General features: G+C 33.7%; 1 protein-coding gene across 1 annotated transcript; it reads left to right on the forward strand.

The window, feature by feature from the left end:
- Window positions 1-954: 954 nt before the first annotated feature.
- Window positions 955-22,458, forward strand: LOC132729622 (PMS1 protein homolog 1-like). The gene is made up of 14 exons (XM_060715429.1): window positions 955-1,161; window positions 3,955-4,114; window positions 4,558-4,683; window positions 8,297-8,577; window positions 10,193-10,315; window positions 10,780-10,917; window positions 11,890-12,888; window positions 13,394-13,490; window positions 14,700-14,887; window positions 16,707-16,849; window positions 17,365-17,559; window positions 19,619-19,730; window positions 20,650-20,823; window positions 22,210-22,458. The coding sequence occupies exons 1-14, from the start codon at window positions 1,015-1,017 to the stop codon at window positions 22,387-22,389; spliced, it is 3,063 nt and encodes a 1,020-aa protein (XP_060571412.1). The 5' UTR covers window positions 955-1,014; the 3' UTR covers window positions 22,390-22,458.
- The last annotated feature ends 604 nt before the right edge of the window (window positions 22,459-23,062 follow it).

Consider the following 23,062-nt stretch of genomic DNA (forward strand, 5'->3'; position numbering starts at 1 on the left):
CCGCCATGCGGAGCTAAATGCACCATAGAACAATTAATCACAACTTCTGAATGTAAGTTATTTAGTGTCAATAAGAGTTATCTTTTTTTCCAAAATGAAGACTTGGTTAAGTCTGTTATTTTCAATATCTTTCAAATGTTATTGACACGTACATGTATGTAAATAAAATGAAAATAATTATTAACTGCGAAAAAAATCAAAATTAATATCTCAACGCTTGAAACCAGCAAAACATATTCTGTTTGAAAGATCTGCTGTAGATAATATAAAGTCTTAGAAAACAAACATTAATTTTGAACAATCGAATTTATGTCAATGAGTTTAACATCGTGTATATATATATGCTACCCAGCCTTAAAATGATGCTCGAAAAAGCATGTAGTCAAGTCATTTATGCTCGGAATCAAATCTAAAAAAAAGTAACATATACCTTTAATATACCAAAAGAGGTTTCAAGCAAACATTTGATAAAATTATAATTCGGGACGAGGTAAAATCAGAAAATAATATTATATTAAACATGTATAAAATAAACTTTAATTACATTGTAGGTTACAAGTATGTATTTGCTTCTTATAACTTGATTTTAAAGCGGTCAGATTCAGCTGTGCAGACTTAATCAGTCTTTTCATGATTCAGAAAGAATATAAATTTTGAATTTTTATATTGTACCCCCAATTTAGGTGTTATATTTTAAAAGCATGTGAAAACATCTAGCTAATTCTGTAGCAACATGAACATTTACAATGTATGCATGATATAACACATTATAACCGTTACAGAAAGACACGAATGATTTCAAATAGAGAATACTATGATGCCATATGTTATCTTTAAATGAATTCTCTTCAGTTTTGAAGATTTCTGAAGGTTAAATTGTGTCTCTGTGATGTCTGCAGTAGATGTGTTTCGTGCACTCGATATGGAAACTATTTAGTGATGTTCACACTTTACAAAACCGTTCCGAAGATATCCGAATATTAAATTTTCGCGGAAAAAATAATCAAAACAGAAATGTTGGAAAAAGAACTAAAATCTTTACCTTCTGAGACAGTAAGATTAATCGGCAGTTCTCAAGTCATTACTTCAATCTTCAGCGTCGTAAAAGAATTAGTTGAAAACGCGTTTGATGCAGACTGTACAAATTTGGAAATTAAGTTGGTATGTTGAGTTCGGATAATAAAATTTTCGGATAACCTTTTTTTCTAGTGAGTTTATAAAAGCGCAATCTCCAACACAGTGAACGTTGAGCCATGACGTCTGGAGGAATTCAGCCCCTTAAGTCTTCTGGCTGTCTGTCTACCCACAGACACTTGGGGTTTGGAGCTCAAAACGCCATTAAAATCCAAATAAAATGCATATTTGTCAATCCCAGCACATGTACTGATCATATATATCAAAAAAACTTAATATAAGCCGTTTTGAAAAAATTTCATATTTCAACATCTATAATAATACTTATTAAAATATGAAATTTTTTCAAAACGGCTTATATTAAGTTTTTTTGATATATATGATTGTATTATTATAGATGTAAATCATGTTGAAATATGAAATTTTTTTAAAACGGCTTATATTAAGTTTTTTTGATATATATGATCAGTACATGTGCTGGGATTGACAAATATGCATTTTATTTGGATTTTAATGGCGTTTTGAGCTCCAAACCCCAAGTGTCTGTGTGTCTACCTATCTATGTATAGTTGAGTATTGTGCAGGTGTATGATAGGATTTCATCATGTATTGATTTAAAAAAAAATCCATTCCTACATATAAAAATATATAGTTAAGGATTTTTTAATCAAACTTTAGGGCAATTATTGAAAGAATTTCAAGCTCCTGTGATTGATACATACGACCGCCATTACTGTTAATTTATATGATGGCATTAGTTGCTAGACTACAGTATTTGCTGTGTACATAAATGTAATCTAGATTTCAGGTTGTTGTTTTTTTGCTGATTTTAAAGCTGATATATGGTTATATTCTAAATCGAAAATAGTATCTTTTTTCCCAATTCACACGCAAAAATTCCCAATCAAAAGTTAAAAAAATAAATTATTGATCAGAAAAGTTGTTATATATATGTCCTATAAATATGACGTTGCTTTGAGATATTTTTGCTTCTGGGCAAAGCAACGTCATATCGAAATTGCTCTAAAACTCATAGCATGTTCCGCCAGAAAATCAGGCGGAACGAAAAACCTATTTATGAACAAATCTGAAAAATAAATACCTTTTGTCAAAATGATTAAACTGTCACATCCGAAAAATCATGATTAAATCCTCTCATGAATGTAATTAAATTCCTCTTACAGCCAATAAACAAATGGCGGCCATACAGTGCGAGAAATCTGATTGGCTAATTCAAATGCAAACGTTTAACTGAGTCAGAACAATGTAACGGAATATTATTTTAACGAAATAATTGCCCATGCACCGTCAGTGTGTTTGAATATATTTTTCCGTTCAAAAATTTGGATCATCTGTAAAGCACCTTGCTTAACCAGTATGGCTGATAGACAAAAATAGATTGATGTTTATATTTATTTTAAATTAATAAGTGCATTGTTTGAGAGTTTTTGTGTATGATTGAGCATGAAGTTGAAAGAAAAGAAGATAAGCTTTTGAATAAAGCTTGAAAGGCAAGACAATAGACATTTTTTAAATTTTTTATGATGCTATGCGTTTTTGAGCAATAACTATTGGACGTCAGACTCGACCGACATAAACTATAACAAGCCTGTAATGTCTAATATATTGGACTAGTTATATATATGATGATTTCCATGTCATATTCGAATATGGGTCACTTGTGTTTAGAAACGCCTTGTTTACACCTTAGAGCCAGGAATATTTGTCATCTTTTGGCCAGATGATGGTACTTTTGCTGTTGTTTTTTGTTGATGATCCATCAGTATTACCATTTCATTACATATTTTTATGTTTTCAGTGCAGTTTTTGACAAAGTTATTGGGGGCATTGATTGATGCTCTTGCTTCCCCCTAGGCAATGCAGCTAACCGAAAACATTCATGTTTGGTCCGAATTCAACAATGCAAGCTAACATAGCCAGAGTTACAACTTACACATTAACATCAATTTTTCATAAGAAGACAACGGCAGTGTTGCATCTAGAATTTCAAAATTATGGGGGATTGTCCCGACTCAACTGAAAAATGTGGGGGATTTGAAAAAATGTGGGAGATTTGAAAAAATGTGGGGGACAAGCAAATAGGTAACAATATACTTACTGAAAAGAATTTGTTTATCTCACAGTTAGGCATTTTTGACAGCTAACGTAACTATGCTCAACAACGGAAATAGAAAAAATAAAATATTGACTAACACTACAATACACACGCGAGATGACACAGTGGGCTGCTACACATGATTTAGTGTGTATGTTAATAGTTACCGCGGGTGAAAACAAACATGGCTAAAGCATTCAAGATAAAATGAAGATATTAAACTGAATTAAGTTGAAAAGAACGTCAGATGCACGACTTGGCGCGCATTCACTTCATTAAAATTAGTGATCTGTAAAAAAAGTGCACAAATCACGCAATCACGCGACCTAGATGCAACACTGCAACGGATATAAATATTTGCCAACTTAATCCATGTTGTTGGGAAATCTTGTGTTTTGTTTTTGCAATTTTTGACTTGAAAAGGAAAGATTGATGATTGTTCAAGATTTGTGATTTGGTTTGACCAACACAGCTTTCAAGTCTGGTGGTTAATGTCAACATAAAGGGGCAACACAATCTATAATTACCAAGATAGTTTGCAGTTAAATATGGAATATTACTGAACTTCAAGTTGGTCGAAATGAGCCAAAAAACCATTATTGAAATTATATACTTTGGCTTAATATTTTTGTAAAGACATCATAATGAAAATCTAAACAATGATGACAATGTGTAAATATTGTGATTTTTTTTCTTTTTTTCAGGATAATTTTGGGTTGGACAAAGTAGAAGTGAGAGACAATGGGGCAGGGATCCATCAAGACGTCATGCCTATGGTTGCTAAGCGGCACCATACTTCTAAAATCTCTTCTTTCAGTGATTTAGAGAGCCTGGAAACGTATGGATTTAGAGGAGAAGCTCTTGGTTTGTGTGGATTTATAGCTTTTATACATTATGATTAAATATATATACATTTGAAGGGGAAGTTATTATAGATGATCTTGACCTTTAAACCGTCAAGGTCAGATGATTGAATTTTGCTTATATTCTCTAAACTTTGTTAATTATTGATGGAAATTATTCAAACTTAGACAAAACAGCAAGTATATCTTGATAGACCTCTTGAAATAAATAAGGAAAACCTTACATTTATTTTCTTTTAATTTCTTTTTAAAGATTTGTTTGCTTTTAGAAAAAGTAAAAAAAGTTGAGCGTTGCCCCCACATGGTGGTAACTCTTGTTAATTTTTGCATATGAATACAAATCCTTAAATCTTTCATCAGACTGTTACAAGTTTTAAAAAAAAGGTAAAGTCATTACTTAAGAGAAAAGTTTTAAAAACTATGAGTAATTCTCTGTATTTTTAGGTTCTCTTTGTGCTGTGTCATCATTGTCAGTGACTTCTAAAACACAAGATGAGGATGTGAGCTTTACTTACACCTTTGATAAACAAGGCAATATAGTATCAAAGTTGCCGTCTCATTTGGGACAGGGTAATTATCTAAGTTTCTCTTAAAAAGCTCTAATTTGGACCTTTTGTTTTGCTGTCCTGTAAAGCTACAAAATTTGTGTACCCATCAAGGTTCTCGCAGGAATCATAAAGTTGTTACAGAGATTGATATTCTTCCATGAGAAACAGATTATTCAACCTCTTAAGCTGTGAAAAATAAATCATCAAAAGAACATAACAGATTTGATAGGTCTTAAACCTCAATACTCGCCCCTCTTCATATGACTGCGATACAAAATATCCATCAATTACATATGATATATTTGCTTTTTTTAGCTCACCTTGCACAAAGTGCAGGTGAGCTTTTAGGATGGCCAACCAAATGGCGTCCGTCGTCTGTCGTCCGTCCACATTTTAAATATTCTAAGGACATCTGATACCGCAAGGCCAATGTTAATGAAACTTGGCAGGAATACTCTTTGTATGAAGCTCTATCAAGATTGTTCAAAGAATTCCATTTCATGCAGAACTCTGGTTGCCATGGCAACCGAAAGAAAAATCTTTAAATATCTTCTTTTAAAGAACCGTAAGAGCTAGAGCTTAGATATTTGGCATGAAACATCTTCTAATGAGTGTCTACCAAGTTTGTTCAAATAAAAGCCCTAGGGTCAAAATTGGCCCCGCCCCAGGGGGTCATTGATTTTCCCTATATGCATATAGTAAAAACTTAAAAAATCTTCTTTTAAAGAACCCAAAGAGCTAGAGCTAAGATATTTGGCATGAAACATCTTCTAGTGAATGTCTACCAAGTTTGTTCAAATAAAAGCCCTGGGGTCAAAATTGGCCCCGGCCCAGGGGGTCATTGATTTTCCCTATATGCATATAGTAAAAACTTAAAAAATCTTCTTTTAAAGAACTGTAAAAGCAAGAGCTTAGATATTTGGCATGAAACATCTTCTAGTGAATGTCTACCAAGTTTGTTCAAATAAAAGCCCTGGGGTCAAAATTAGTCCTGCCCCAGGGGGTCATTGATTTTCCCTATATGCATATAGTAAAAACTTAAAAAATCTTCTTTTAAAGAACCCAAAGAGCTAGAGCTAAGATATTTAGCATGAAACATCTTCTAATGAGTGTCTACCAAGTTTGTTCAAATAAAAGCCCTGAGGTCAAAATTGGCCCTGCCCCAGGGGGTCATAGATTTTCCCTATATGCATATAGTAAAAACTTAAAAAATCTTCTTTTAAAGAACCCAAAGAGCTAGAGCTAAGATATTTGACATGAAATATCTTCTAGTGAGTGTCTACCAAGTTTGTTCAAATAAAAGCCCTGGGGTCAAAATTGGCCCCGCCCCGGGGGGTCATTGATTTTCCCTATATGCATATAGTAAAAACTTAAAAAATCTTCTTTTAAAGAACTCAAAGAGCTATGGCTAAGATATTTAGCATCAAACATGTTCTTATAGGTGTCTACCAAGTTTGTTCAAATAAAAGCCATGGGGTCAAAATTTGCACCACCCCGGGTGTCATTGATTTTCCTTATATGTGTATAGCAAAAACTTAAAAAATCTTCTTTGAAAAAACCCAAATAGCTAAAGTTAAGATATTAAGCATGAAACATCTTTTAGTGAGTGTCTACAAAGTTTGTTCAAATAAAAGACCTGGGGTCAAAATTGGCCCCGCCCCGGGGGTCATTGATTTTCTTTATCTGTGTATAGCAAAAACTTAAAATCTTCTTTGAAAAAACCCAAATAGCTAGAGTTTAGATATTAAGCATGAAACATCTTCTAGTAAGTGTCTACAAAGTTTGTTCAAATAAAAGCCCTGGGGTCAAAGTTGGCCCTGTCCCAGGGGGTCATAGATTTTCCCTATATGCATTTAGTAAAAACTTAAAAAATCTTCTTTTAAAGAACCCAAAGAGCTAGAGCTAAGATATTTAGCATGAAACATCTTCTAATGAGTGTCTACCAAGTTTGTTCAAATAAAAGCCCTTGGGTCAAAATTGGCCCCGCCCCAGGGGGTCATTGATTTTCCCTATATGCATAAAGTAAAAACTTAAAAAATCTTCTTTTAAAGAACCCAAAGAGCTATGGCTAAGATATTGAGCATCAAACATGTTCTAATAGGTGTCTACCAAGTTTGTTCAAATAAAAGCCCTGGGGTCAAAATTGGCCCCGCCCCAGGGGGTCATTGATTTTCCCTATATGCATATAGTGAAAACTTAAAAAATCTTCTTTTAAAGAACCAAAAGAGTTAGAGCTAAGATATTTAGCATGAAGTGTCTACCAAGTTTGTTCAAATAAAAGCCCTGGGGTCAAAATTGGCCCCGCCCCGGGGGGTCATTGATTTACCCTATATGCATATAGTAAAAACTTAAAAAATCTTCTTTTAAAGAACTCAAAGAGCTATGGCTAAGATATTTAGCATCAAACATGTTCTTATAGGTGTCTACCAAGTTTGTTCAAATAAAAGCCGTGGGGTCAAAATTTGCACCACCCCGGGGGTCATTGGTTTTCCTTATATGTGTATAGCAAAAACTTAAAAAATCTTCTTTGAAAAAACCCAAATAGCTAAAGTTAAGATATTAAGCATGAAACATCTTTTAGTGAGTGTCTACAAAAGTTTGTTCAAATAAAGACCTGGGGTTCAAAATTGGCCCGCCCGGGGGTCATTGATTTTCTTTATCTGTGTATAGCAAAAACTTAAAATCTTCTTTGAAAAAACCCAAATAGCTAGAGTTTAGATATTAAGCATGAAACATCTTTTAGTGAGTGTCTACAAAGTTTGTTCAAATAAAAGCCCTGGGGTCAAAACTGGCCCGCCCCAGGGGTGTCATTGTTTTTAACTATATGTGTATAGTAAAAACTTTAAAAAAATCTTCTTTTAAAAAGCCCAATGAGCTAGAGCTTAGATGTTTAGCATGAAACATGTTCTTATGGGTGTCTACCAAGTTTGTGCAAATAAAAGCCCTTGGTTTAAATTGGCCCTGCAACATTGGGGTTGGGGGGGGGGCTATATACAGGTGAGCGACCTCAGGGCCATCATGGCCCTCTTGTTTCCTCTTGAAATCAAAGATAAACATTTCTTGAAGTAAATGGATAGCTTTGAACATTATTTGATTTAAATTAATCTTCTGATTAGAAACAGGTGCATGTGTAATTGATTGATTTTATTTCCGTTTACAGTACACAAAAATTGAAACATATACTGGGAAGCCTCTATGGTCGAGTGGTTAAAGTCCGTTACTTCAAACCACTTGCCTTCACCACTGTTTAATTGAATCCTGCCAGGGACTTAGGATTCTATCACGTAAAGAAACTATCCAGCTAGCTTCTGAAGATTGGTGGTTCTACTCAGGTGCCCACTTGTGCCTGAAATGATGCATAGAGTAGTACCTTAGGTCTTCTTCCCACTCCTTATGTGCTGGAAAGTTGCTGTATCACCTAGCCTTCCACAACCACCCCCTTCCCCTTTTCCTGGATTTCCCCCCCCCCCCCCCCCCCCCGCAAAAAAATAAATATAAAAAAAAAACATAATTATACTTATGTACTTTTTCAGTTAAATAAAAACACAAAAGTATCATTATGATCAAACATATTTTTATTTGAAGATGACAAAATTTACTGGAAAATTGACTCACTTAGCATATTGTATTCTCAGGAACTACAATTTCTGCTGTGAACATTTTTAAAAACATACCAGTTCGTAGACAGTTCTACAATACGGTGAAGAAGAAGAAAGAGGAATTAAAGAAAGTCGAGGATCTGTTGATGGCATATGGGATGATCAGACCAGATGTGCGTATTGTGTTGCGAAACAACAAAGATATTGTATGGCAGAAAACTGTTCAGGCGGAGATAAGAAGCGTGTTTCTGGGAGTGTTTGGAAGAAATGCCACGGCACAAATGGTGTCAAAGACTGCAACATGTCATGAAACCAAGGTTTGTTAAATTGTCATTCTCATTTATATCAGTCTGATGCAACCAATGCATACAAAGATCCATGTAAGACAAGTCGCCTGCTTAAATGACATCATTGCCCCGCATTTTATGAATGAATTGCGTTCTTAAGATGACATCATTTTACCGTTAAAAAATTTGTAAATTCATACACAACTATAAAAAAGAGTGCAATGAGAATATCAGTTTTCGTAATTTCTGTTATGAAAATAATTGATATGTCTAGCTCTCGGGTACTGTAACCCAATTTATATTCGCAAATACAAATTTTCGCGTTTTGCCGAGGTTGGACATATTCGCGAATATTAATTTCCGCGTTTTCTTGATTGCCAAAAAAAAAAATTCGCGGATTGGAAAGTCCGATGGTGCCGTAAAATCGATTAGCCAACTATTAATCTTCAATAATTGAGGTCATTATTGGTGTCTTAAATGGGATTAATAATACGCTAGCCTTATATTGTATTGGTAAATGAATTGTGATCACAATTCAGCAAAACATTTCATTAGTATGAAACCATCTTGTATTTCACTGTTTGTAATTATGTACACCCAATACCCTTTTGTGATGCTCGATCGGTTTATACCACCTTTGTCTTAACATTTCACTCAAACAATTATTTTATAGGATCCAAAAAACAATAGCCTTTTGTGATGCTCGATAGTTTTCCCACTTTTGTCAAACGATTTATTCAAACATTTATTTTATAGGGTCCAAACAGGTCGAGGTAACTGGACTTTAGGACAAAATTCGAATATATCCGGTCAGGTAGCTTTGCATGAACAACGTCTAAAATAAAAATTTCTCCTCAATTTATTCGCGAAATCGTGCGGACTTATTCGCGCAAACAAATATTCGCGCTTCGTGGCCATCCGCGAATAAAGCGAATATTAATTGGTCGCGAATATTCGTTGGGTTACAGTAACTGTTAAGCGGAAACTCGGCAGAGCCTCATTACCGCCGTAAACAGTTGCCCTCGAGCTTGATATTTTGATCTGTACCGGCAGCCAGTGTAAGATTCTTAAAGTCTGTACTGCTGGCTGTTCTGTCATAACACATTTTGAAATTTCCCCTAGAAATAATGGATGGTATTGTCCACATTGCAAGATGGATGAGTCCATTTAAGGTATTTTTGGTGGTAAAAGTTTAGATATAAAAGACTATTCGTAAATTTTATCTAAATGTAATTGCAGTTATTTTTGTACAGTCAGTTTATGTGGTATGTCAGTTTTAGTTTATTTCATAAATAATCATACAAGTTAGATGGTAAAGTATTCTACATGTACTTATAACATAAATATTTAACAATTAGATCATTTATAATCATGTACTCACCACTGTGGGTTCGAATCCCGGCAGGGACTTTGAATTCTTTTATGTGAGGAAGCTATCCTGCTAGCTCACGGAACGTCGGTGGTTCTACTCAGGTACCCGTTTGTGCCTGAAATAATGCACGGAAGGGCACCTGAGGTCTTCCTCCACCAGTAAAGCTAGAACGTCGCCATATGACCTATACTGTGTCGGTGTGACGTAAAACCCAATAAAACAAACAAAATAATCATGTACTTTAACAAATAGATCATTTATAATATCACACAGGTGCAGTTAGATGCATTTCTGCCCAAGACAAACTGTGAAGTCAATGTAACAAGTAGATCAACCAATGACAGGTGTTTTCTTGCTGTCAATAAACGTCCAGTTCAGTTGAAAGACTTTGAAAAGGTATGCTATAGGAACCCTCTTCTTTAATATGATTTGAGTGCAAGGGTCTTAACCTATACATACAGGAGATAAATAAATTTTTTCAATAAATACAGGATTTATTTTGATCAAGTGGTATGAAAATAAACATTTCATGAATGTCTAGCCAAGAATGAAATATGATAATTTTCATACCACCAGATTCTGTATTTTTAGAAAGAACTTGAACTTTCTGTTTATTATATACATTTTTCTATTTTTTGACATTACAATTGAAACACTTCCACTTAAACTTTGTGTATTGACTGAATTTAGAAGAGAGTAGTCTGGCAAGACAACAGTGCAAATACTGAAAATATGTTTCACTGCAGTGAAAAATAAACTTAAACTGAAAATACGTAAAATGAAAATACACATTTTATTTCATCAATATTTCATGTATAGATATATAATAAAGATTAGTATTATCATTTTGTTTGTTTTAGGTTGTAAAACAACATTATTGTCACCACATGAAGTGTGACGGTAGACATCCAATGTTCTACATAAGTATTACTGTACCATCCCGAGATTTAGATGTAAATGTTGACCCCAACAAGACAAAGGTCATGTTACATGAACAAGTAAGTGTTATCTTAACTGTAACAGTTAAGATGCTTTTAGAATGCAGCGAGTTTTTGTCTGTTATTTAAATAAAATAAATTTGCTGAAGGCCATTTGAGCCGTGCCATGACAAAACCAACATAGTGCAATTGCGACCATCTACACAGTCTGATCAGGATCCATGCTGTTAGTTATCAGTTTCTCTACTTGTTATAGAGTTTGTAAGCTAACAGCATGGATCCTGATCAGACTGCGTAGATGGTCTGGATTCATGCTGGTAGCAAACTCACTTAATGTTTGTTTTGTCATGGCGCGGCTCATTTAGTGTTTCTGTATCTGAAAACCTTACAGTATGAGCAGAAACAAGTGATAAATGGAGCCAGGAATGGGAAAGATCTTTTTCAGATAGACATTTAGATAAAATTTAGATAAAGAGTGACAGAATTTATTTGTGTCTTTGTTGTTAAGTTCTGCATAAATATGCCACTTTTCCAAATTGGATAAATGCGGAACTGTAGAATTGGTTTTATTTGCTTTAGATTATTTAAGGGAATTGATTTTGTAGTGGATTTATAGTAATAATGAATAAGTATGTTAGCCTGAACTAGTCTTTGAATATCATATTTAATCAGCAAGACTTTATCTTTTAGATTTGATAATACCTCAATTTCATTAAAACACTTATGAAGAAAAATACTCTTTTTTGACAATGGCAAAATTATGACAACACAAATTTAATGCATTCAAATATATCTTACTACATACATTTTCAGACATTAGTTTTCATTTGCTTAGTCAGATGTCTGTAATACACAGGATGATTTAAGTTATATAGTACAGAAACAAAAAGAAACTTTAAACATTTTGTAATCAGATTCAAATTAACTTCTTGATAACTCCATTTCAACATAAGAAGATCTGAACATTATAAGTCTTGTTGTTGCTGGAAGTACCCTTACATTTGAGATTTTTTTTCCTTGAATTTTATTTAGGCCTCGGCTTTGAAACTGATGACATCAGTGTTAGAGGAACTTTATGGTCCCATTATAAAACCACAGGAGACAGAGAAAAGAGGTACAGCAGATAAGTTTAATGACTCTAGTTTATCAGATAGCTCTCTAGATTCAAGTTTAGATACATCTGTGTCTGATAAAGTAGACTTTAGAGGGAGACCATGCCTTAAAGAGAGGACAAACAATGTTGATGAAAACAGAGCATGTGCTAGAAATAAATTCAATATAGTTGAACATGTACAGAATAAAGATACTGGCCAAGCACATGATGGTAGTTCTTTGGTGAAGAAAGATGCCGATAATGTAGTTCAAGATGTGGAAGAATTGAAAGAAGATTCAGGTAATGAACCAGAAATTCTTCTTGGTAATAGAGTTGTAGTTCATCATACTGAAAATGGGGTAAGAGATGGAGTAGATGGTCCTAACGAGGCAGATGCTGAAAATATCGCTCATACATCCAAGGATTTGAACTCAAATTCTGAAAAGTTGGATTCTTGCTCAAATTCAGTAAACATATCTAGTGATACAGATCATGTTGCAGTTACACATACTCAGGTTGACAATGGAAGTTTTGCTATTTTAGATGATGATCTGGAAATATTGTTAAGAACTCAGAGTAATTTTAGTAAGACTGGTGATATAGGTAAATCATTAAACGATACAGATGGTTTGTTAGCAGATATTGATATTACAATGATTGGTGATATTGGTGAACTAGGTAAAAAGGTTGATAATATTTGTAATAAAAATGGTGGCGATATGGAAAACGTAGAAAGAAACCAGTCTGACAATGTTCTTGATTGGAGTAAAGGAACTGCAGAAAAAAGTGATAAGGATGGCACAGTTTTGCAACCAGTGCAGCTATTGGCTGGTGGAAGTCATGTGACAAGAAAGAGACCACCCTCACCCAATCAGGATCGAGAGCTGGCTGCTGTAACACCTCCTGTTAAGAGAAAATCTTCAGACTTTAACTCATCAGTATGTATATCTAATAATCCTTTGAATAATGTAATAAGAATTATTATATTGATCGAGAAGGCCAATAAAGCAATGATTAATTTGATTAAAGTGCATTTATGCTCAGAAATCTTGATAATTGCATTGGCTTATAAGTAAAGGGAAAAGATTGTTGCAAATTGAACCATATAAGTATTGCTATAGAAACAAAATTAGTCATACAACCATATAGTTATTGTCAGATCGTTTGCTTCCAAGAAAACATATTTTCTAAAGATTCATGTATATAATGATTGTCAACTGATGAAATATTGACATGCCACATGCATGTATGAATTTGATATCAGAATAATATTAATATGTTGTTTGTTCCCCAAAATTTTGATGCTGTATTAAACCACTTTGAAGAGTACTTCATTATAATGTATGTGTAATTATTTTTTTATCTTGCTTTTATGTCTGGTTAAATTCTCCTTTAAGTGTTAAACAAAATGTAATAAATAAAATTTTTTTTCTATATTTTCAGTTTGACCAGCCTAAATTATATGATATTGTTGGGAAGAGTCCGGCTGAAAAATTCTCTCTTGGATTCCTGGCCTTTTCTAAAGAAATGAGACCAACAGGTAAATACTAAAGAAATTAGACCCACAGGTAATTGTGCTAAAGAAAAGAGACCCACAGGTAAATGTGCTATAGAAAAGAGACCCACAGGTAAATGTGCTATAGAAATGTGACCAACAGGTTAATTTGCTAAAGAAATGTGACCAACAGGTAAATGTGCTAAAGAAATGAGACCAACAGGTAAATGTGCTAAAGAAATGAGACCAACAGGTAAATGTGCTAAAGAAATGAGACCCACAGGTAAATGTGCTAAAGAAATGTGACCAACAGGTAAATGTGCTAAAGAAATGAGACCAATAGGTAACTATGCTAAAGAATTGAGACCCACAGGTAAATGTGCTTAAGAAATGAGACCAATAGGTAACTATGCTAAAGAAATGAGACCAATAGGTAAATTTGGTATGATGATATGATAAAGCTGCACTTACCTATTGTATTTATTCCATGGTCACTTCCATATAATACAGTAAACAATTATGCTTTCTGAACAACATTAACAATTAAGCCAATAGACTATGATAATGTTCATCCATTAGCTATTTACTCAGTTTCACCCTCATATTTGTATATTGGACTCACCTTACTTTGTATTTGGAAGAGTCTACTGTTGTTCTAAGGGGTTTATTTTGTTAGAAAGTCTAACTATCTAGCAATTAACAGTATTAGTAATAGAAAGAGCATCAAAACATGAGACTATCTGATTTGTACTAGCGGGAGTATATATCAGATAGCGGAGTGTTTTGATGTTCTTTCTCTTTTTTATCATAGACAAAAAAAAGATATACAAGAAAAAAGTAACCAATGAACAAGCATCTAAATATGATATTTCTATCGCTATTCCTTTCTCTGCAGTCACAAAAAGTAAACCCCAGAAAAAATGAGCCAATCAATGGCTAAATGCTCTGGAGGGCGAGTAAGTAATACCTGCACTCTAGTTGACACACTGTGCATGCATATGTATATCATTTTAACTCTGACACATTTTCAACAGAAAGATCCCCAAACTGTGATATAATTATTGTTTTAATGAAGGGCTGTCCTAAAAATGACCTGAATATCGCAACATCAATATAACATTGATATTCAACATAAAATGTAAATTCACAGTTTAAAATATTAATACATACAATTAAAATTAAAACCCCATTTAATAAGGTGTAAACATAAAAGTTAATAAAGGTAAACATACAACTTATTTTATAATTTTGCAGTTCTGGAGGATAACCCAGATTTGAATTATGATGAAATTACCAGCAAAGTTAGACAACTATGGCAACAGTTACCTGATGTAGATAAGAAACGTTATGTGGATGTTGGTAAAGTACAGGTTCAAGACCTCAAGAAGAAAGTCTCCGAAAAGAAGAAGCTTGCACAGAAATTAGATAGAAGGCTACAGCCAGTAAGTATTTGAACGAACAATTTTTCTGAAGAACAATATATCTGAATATATTATGATTTTATGGTATCTAATTGTCCATGTGTCTGTGGTCAACGTGAAAAGTTGCATGGAAAGACTTTGAGGGTCTCAGGGATTTGATTCAGATTGGGTATGAAAGTGTATATTTCAAATAAATGTTTGATCCATTAATTTGAAATAGAGTTATTCAACCTTTTTTTATGATTATTTAAATGTTTACCATTAAAACACAAATTCATATGTTAATATTCACCTATTTGCAAAAAAGTTATGCGGCCATTTCAGGTAAATTGGGTATCTTTCAATAAAATAGTGTTTGTTTTGAAATTTAAAATAATAAGGATTCTAATTTGATTTACAAATCAATTTGAAAAACAACACAAAACCCTCTTGCTTTATGACGGATATAAAATCAACTAATTTCTTGTTTTTCTTGAAAATGAAGTTATCTTTGGAATAATACTTTTATAATTATGATCTGATTTGTCCCTCACAACTGTGAGATAGAATCCCACCAGACAATGATAACTAGTTAAGAAGCTATCCCTATCCAGCTAGCTTACGGAACATTGGTGGTTTTACTCAGGTGCCTGTTTGTACCTGAAAAAATAAGGTCCACCAGTAAACCTGAAAAGTTGCCAAATGACCTATACTGTATTGGTGTGACATACATGACATAAAACCCAACCAAAACAAAAAAGAAAGTTAGCTATCCAGTTAGCTTAAAGAAAATCAGCTCTCTTGGCCACTACTTAATGTGTCTAAAACTATATGACTGCTGCAATTTTTTTTTTTTAAATTTTGAATTATGAGAAAAAATAATGTAGAATACCTGTGTGAAAGAAATATGCTTTTATATTCCTTTGAAGCTAATGGCACATGCATGAAGATATTGCTAAGCTGTTAAAACCTTACTTAAAATAGCAGCATAATATTTTGTTCCAGAACATTTAATTCTGTTTACGTACAATATTCATGCGTGTTAAAAATCAGAGACATTTAATGTTACAATTCTTTCAAGAATCTACCAAAATGTCATGAGAACAACATTGTCTTTCTCTTTATGAAAATAAAAAAAAAATTCATCAGAGATAGATTTATACCCTTTAAGTTCAAAAAGTTCCATATAACTTTTTAAAGTGAATTGTTAAATTTTTGAGAAATAACACAAGTACGCACATAATCGAAGTATCAACATAGTTCCTAATATATCATTAAATAAATCAGTTATATTAGTTAATTCAGAATCGTTTTTAGTTCCATTGTATAGGAAGCTATAAGCTTATAGACACAATCTGAGCAATGAGTGTTAAGTTCCTTGTTCAAGCAAACAAAAGCTTAAAAGGTTAAACACACATCAATAGTGATCATGCATCCAAATCACTTATATTTTAAAGTGTATAAAGCTATATATCTGCTGCAAAAATCATTGTTTGAAATTTGAAAAAGAATTCTTCCAAAATGCTTGTATGAAATAAATATGGTACTCTTAATTGCCTTAAAAATGGTGTGGCACATGCACAAATCAATGCTAAACGGAATAAAACCTAATTAAAATAGCAAAATAATATTTTGCTCCGGAACATTTTATTCTGTTAACGTACAATAAATAACAGAGACATTCTATGAATCAACCATATAATAATGGAACCAACATAAATTTACTGTTTATAAATTTTATAAAAATATTTCATTCTATATAGACTTATACCCTTTAAATAAGCTGTAAGCAAAACATAAGCAAGAAACAGAGTAGGGGGAATCTGATGAAAAAAAATATAATGACTCATCAATATTCTAGGTGACTGGTACACCTAGTATCAAAGATCAACTCCTTGCTTCAAGTAAAATATCAGCTGTCCAGTCTGTACCAGTAAAGTCAATGAAGCTATCATTCTGTCTTCAAAACATGAAACAGCTGTATATGGCAGGTCTTAGACAAACGTAAGTAGACATTTCATATGATATTGAGTACTCTTCTTGATAAAGAAATGTTAGATATGGATTATTGGATGGGGGGTGTAGAGGGGGGTGGTGGTGGTTCACCAAAAATTGGTAGCTGTATGTCTTCAGAATGGTAAATATTTTTTTTTTAATCAAACTTTGAAGGAAAATAATATATAGATGTTAAGAAATACATGTAATATATTATTGAAATATTCACGAAGAGCATGATACTATATTATTATTTTTGACTAAACATCATTACAGTACTAAGATTTATTGACCTACAGATGACCCATATTTTTTTTAGGTCAGAAGGTCAAAGGTCTCATTGATCTTGACCCAAACAGTGTGTTGTATCTATAAGTAGAGATTCCTTTGGCTTTAGTTGGGAGGTTTAATGAAAATCCTTACCACCCTCTATTAACTTAAACTGTAATGTTGAAAAGATCACATATGATTTAAATGGCAGAAAAAAAGACTGACACAAGCTTTGATATTTGAATAATTTTCAGACAAACTCAACAAGACAGTAAAATGAGGCTTGTTGGTGCATTAAAGTATTATAATAGCTGGGTCTGTTGCCATGGTAACGAGATCAAGGTTGTAAATCCACATCGGATTGAGGAGACGCTACTGCACCAGGAGTTGATGGAGAATCATATAATTCCAGCTACAAAGCTTGAAAACACCATTGGGCTGAATGAGAAGTTAGTCAATACTTGTTATACCCCCAAAAACGAAGTTTGGGGGGGTATATAGGAGTCACCCGGTGGTCGGTTGGTCGGTTGGTTGGTCGGTCGGTCGGTCGGTCCAGACGTCCGTTGCATTTTCCTTGTCCGGAGCATAACTTGAAAACTAATGGTTGGAATTCAATATAACTACATACAATGGTCAAGCACATTGAGAGGAAGTGCAGTGCATAAGAACCATAACTCTATCTTGACTAATTACAGAGTTATTGCCCTTTGTTACTTTTCCTTGTCCGGGGCATAACTTGAAAACTACTGGTTGGAATTAAAAACAACTTCATACAATTGTCAAACACAATAAGGGGAAGTGCAGTGCACAAGAACCATAACTCTATCTAATGTAATTTAAGAGTTATTGCCCTTTGTTACTTTTCCATTGCTTTCTTTTGTCCGAACCATAACTTGAAGACTAATTGTTGGAATTCATTATAACTTCATACAATGGTCAAGCTTATTGAGAGGAAGTGCAATGCACAAGAACCATAACTCTATCTTGATTAATTACAGAGTTATTGCCCTTTGTTACTTTTCCTTGTCCGGGGCATAACTTGAAAACTACTGGTTGAAATTAAAAACAACTTCATACAATTATCAAACACAATAAGGAAAAGTGCAGTGCACAAGAACCATAACTCTATCTAAAGTAATTACGGAGTTATTGCCCTTTGTTACTTTTCCATTGCTTTCTTTTGTCCACACCATAACTTGAAGACTAATTGTTGGAATTCATTATAACTTCATACAATGGTCAAGTACATTGAGAGGAAGTGCAGTGCACAAGAACCATAACTCTATCTTGATTAATTTCAGAGTTATTGCCCTTTTTTACTTTTCCTTGTCTGGGGCATAACTTGAAAACTACTGGTTGGAATTAAAAACAACTTCATACAATTATCAAACACAATAAGGGGAAGTGCAGTGCACAAGAACCATAACTCTATCTAAAGTAATTACAGAATTATTGCCCTTTGTTACTTTTCCATTGCTTTCTTGTGTCCGGACCATAACTTGAAGACTAATTGTTGGAATTCATTATAACTTCATACAATGGTCAAGCTTATTGAGAGGAAGTTCAGTGTTCATGAACCATAACTCCATCTTGACTAATTACAGAGTTATTGCCCTTTGTTACTTTTCCTTTTCCAGAGAATAACTTAAAAACTACTGTTTTGAATTCAGTACAACTTCATACAGTTGTCAAGGACATTAAAAGGAAGTGCAGTGCACAAGAGCCATAACTCCATTTTGACAAAATACAGAGTTACTGCCCTTTGATACTTTTCCTTGTCTGGAGCATAACTTAAAACGTACTGGTTGGAATTCAAAACAACTTCATACAATGGTCAAGCACAATAAGAGGAAGTGCAGTGCACAAGAACTATAACTCAATCTACAGTATTTATAGAGTTATTGCCCTCTTTTCGTTGTCTTTCTGGACTTATTACAGCATAATTCAATAAAACTTCATCAATTGCCAACCACATTGAAAACAAGAACCACAACTATCTTTAATTGCCACAACCATAACTCTATATTTCAATTCTTTTACAAGGTGTTCTGTTACTAGTAACATCCTCATTTCCGAAGCAGTCTTGTGGGGGTATTAATCACATTTAGTGATAGTTCTAGTTTTGAATGTAGTGTTTTATACTGGTATTTGTACCTGTGTTTTATACTGCATGGTGTAAATAAAAATATTCTCCTTAATATATATTACATGTATTTAACTGTGTTAAGAGTCAGGCATTGTATTGTTCTACCTTAACAAATGCAACAAGGAATGTTTTTGCACATGCACTGTTTCAGATACAAATATGAACTGTATGATATCAGTTTGAGTTTTAGATTTTATATCTGATTTCACTTATAGTTTACAATACTACTTTTTCTTGACTTTTCATATGTAAATGATACAGGAAAACAGGGCTCCTGGCCATTCATATTTTTTGGAAATCCAGGTTTTACATAATTTCCTGTCACTTGTTTTCAAATTTGATTGGTATGTTCAATGATGCAGGTCTTTTGGGAAGAGAGAGTTGTTTGAGAAATTGCTTGAAATGGTCCCATCTAACAGAGGACAAACGTATGTTTATATTGAAGATAAACAATTAAAGGCAAATGGAATAGAGGTATGTATTGTTGAAACATATGGATAGTAATAAGCTATTTAACCACCAGTTGCATGTAGAGCTAGATCAGAATTTGCCTCATCTTATTTGTCATTGATATTGAAAACCTGTTTAACCTGTTAAGATTTTGTAATACATTTATAGACTTTGCCCTGTTCTGAAATTGGAACAGTCCATTTGCAGTCATAGGGATTTTGAATCACAAAATACAAACATTCAAAACAAACAGTGCATTATTTAGAGCTTGGTCAGTCTGCTCTATACTGATGAGAAAAGCTTATCACTTTCATCTCTGTCAGGTTAAGAATTACAATGTACAATGGACAGTTCTAAACCAAAACACGGATAGTCCCTTATTCTGTAATTAGATAAAAGTGACACATTTGTTATTGTATATTAAGTGATTTATCATAGAATGTTTAGAGATTTATGATTGAATATTAAATGATTTATGATTGAATATCAATAAACAATATATCCCAAACAGTGATTCTATCACTCAATTAAATCACTGTTTAGTTTTGGATCAAATTTTACAAGCATATTTCTTAAAAAGTTACTTTGATGATTTTCAAAAAAAAAAAGGAATTTTTATTATCTTAATCCAATCATGTGTATTTTTAGATACTTGTAAATTACGAATATTTATCATTTAGAGCAAATAATTGATAAATTATTGATATGAACTTTGACCATAATCTTTTATACCTTGAACAGGAAAAGGTATTGACAAAGTTAGGCAGCAATCTAAGTTAGGCAGCCAGCAACCTAAGTTAGGCAACCAGCAACTTATTTTAGGCAGCCACCTAAGTTAGGCAGCAATCTAAGTTTAACAACAACCTAACTTTTATGCACCAGTAGTTAATAAAAGCTCTTGAGTTGTTTATATTTTAAGTGAAATATTTATAACATATTCTAGATACGATGTCACATGGACCAGGATAGCCAGCCTGTACTAGAGATAGTGGGTCTAGCCACGTGTATGCCCATGTATGGTGTGAAGGATCTACAAGAAATTCTGGAACAAATCACACACTCGGAAGCTACAACTGTTGGTCTAGTCAGACCCCTCAAAGTCTCTTTCTATTTACAGGTAAGGTCTTGGTTTACATTCAGTGCTCTTAGACTTGCTCTTGTGTGGTGGTGATGGTATTGGTAGTTTTCACTCCAGATCACGGCAGTAGGCCACGTTGAATCAACCAGAACACAGGTCGGCCACCGCACCATTCCTGGGGAAGATGTCAAGCAGTTAACCAGTACTAGTTGCCTTCACATTTGCAAGGAACTGAAACTTCTGTACCTGCCAGAACAGAGGTACAGTGTGAATGACCAATGAATTGAGAATCAAACTCGGGTTGCCCGATTCACAGTCCAACACTCTACCTATTGAGCTAAATGGACGGATTCTTGTTCTTGTGTGTCAGATATGAAGTTATTTAAGCCTTGTACATTTTGTGACCTATACTGTGTCGATGTGACGTAAAACCCAAAACAAACAAACAAAACATTGTGTAAACATTCTTATTGCTAGTCCTGAAAAACCATGATGATGTGTGCTGTATATTTCTTTAATAGTTGTGAAGTGGCAAAAAATGAATGATTAGAAGGAAAGCTTTGCCTTGTGGCGGTCTTCCTGGATTACAGACCAATTCACATTTTTCTTAAATATTTAAGGACAGGTGGCCTGTGTAATTGATTTTTGAATCTGCTCAGATTTTTAGGAGTTATTTCCCCTGAAAAGATTGAAGATACTGAAGAATGTTTGTTTGGGTCAATAGCTTGGAGATAATGGATAATGTATTTGTTTCACAAGTATATGACAAGTATATATATTTCAGGAGTTATTGCCCCTGCACTAATAGTAAATAACTTTCATTATGAGATTGGGTTTCTATATTTCTGGAGTTTTACTTTAAAATTGTGACATGGTTAATAAAATGTAGGTCCAAGGGGCCTCTGTTTTGCCGAGTGGTTAAGGTCATCAGCGGCTTCAAATCCCTTTCCTCTCACAGTTATGGGTCCTAATTCTGTAAGGGACTTTGGATTCTTTCATTTTAGGATGCTAACCAGCTAGCTTATTGATGGTCAGTGGTTCTACTAAGGTGCCCATTCATGCCTGAAATAATGCAAGAAATGGAGACCTGAAGTCATCCTGCACTAGTAAAAAGTTGCCATATGACCTTCACAGTTCATTTGTCACTTGAGGTCCAACAAAACCAATAGAAAAAATCAACATATGAGCCGCGTCATGACAAAACCAACATAATTTGTTTCAGACCAGCCTGCGCTGATCAGGATCCATGCTGTTCGCTATCAGTTTCTCTACTTGTTATAGGGTTTGTAAGCGAACAGCATGGATCCTGATCAGACTGCGCGGATGCACAGGCTGATGCACATGTCTGGATCCATGCTGGTCGCAAACCCATTATGTTTGTTTTGTCATGGAGCGGCTCATATGTCTTCTTTTTGTGTGTTTCAGGGAGAAGCAGTTAGAATGATAAGACAGAGACCTGTTCATAGATCCAGGGAAGATATGCTAGAACTACTTCAACAATTTGGGGACAGTCTACCAGCAGACTGTGTCACCTGTTTACATAATAAACCATTTATACAGACTGTGTACAATCTTAATGACATACCAGCATCGCAAAATATGTGATCATTAAATAAGCTGGATATATTTTTATATTGTATTTTTTTTTTACCTATCGAATAGCATGTACCTGGTATCATGAGAAAATAATAATAAGTATATGATTATATAGTTACTGTTTTCTTGTGTTATTTATTTTTTTAGCTGCTGAGTATGGTTTTGACTTGTTAAAGTGACATTATGGTCATTTAGGTGTAAATGAACAGTGGATAGGCAATAATAAAAGTAACTCGGCAATTTGAGATAACTGTTCAAGTTTGAAATTTACATAGAAAATATAATCAATAATCCACCTGACCAACGAAAATTTCTATAAAATTAATATAATTCAGAATGTATAGATAATATGCACTTCTTGGGGCAGTCTTTTCATAATATGGGTTGCTTTTATATTGTATCTTAAACATTTTTCATTCTCAATTATTTGTTAATCACAATTGAAATATCCAATGTTTTGAAATATATTACTAATTAAACTCACAATGACGGCAAACATTGAGCATAATGTCACTTTAATATCTCTACGTAATATAACGATCACAAGCCACCTGGATTCAAACCCTTGACAGGCACATGCTGTTGTTTCCTCGAGGAAGAAATTTTCCACTCATTGCTCAGTACTTGTTAATTCCAGGATCAGAATCAAGAGTATGTCTAAAAGCTTGTAGCTTCGTACACA

Source organism: Ruditapes philippinarum, unplaced genomic scaffold (genome assembly GCF_026571515.1).
Source record: "Ruditapes philippinarum isolate M1 unplaced genomic scaffold, ASM2657151v2 ctg1931_1_1_1_1, whole genome shotgun sequence".
Lineage (NCBI taxonomy): Eukaryota > Metazoa > Mollusca > Bivalvia > Venerida > Veneridae > Ruditapes > Ruditapes philippinarum.

Excerpts from the sequence above, each read along its gene's own strand:
- LOC132729622 (XM_060715429.1), top strand. The coding sequence starts at position 1,015 with ATGTTGGAAAAAGAACTAAAATCTTTACCTTCTGAGACAGTAAGATTA. Across the intron at positions 10,316-10,779 it reads AGTTGAAAGACTTTGAAAAG|GTTGTAAAACAACATTATTG; the intron begins GTATGCTATAGG and ends TGTTTGTTTTAG. Across the intron at positions 12,889-13,393 it reads CTTCAGACTTTAACTCATCA|TTTGACCAGCCTAAATTATA; the intron begins GTATGTATATCT and ends CTATATTTTCAG.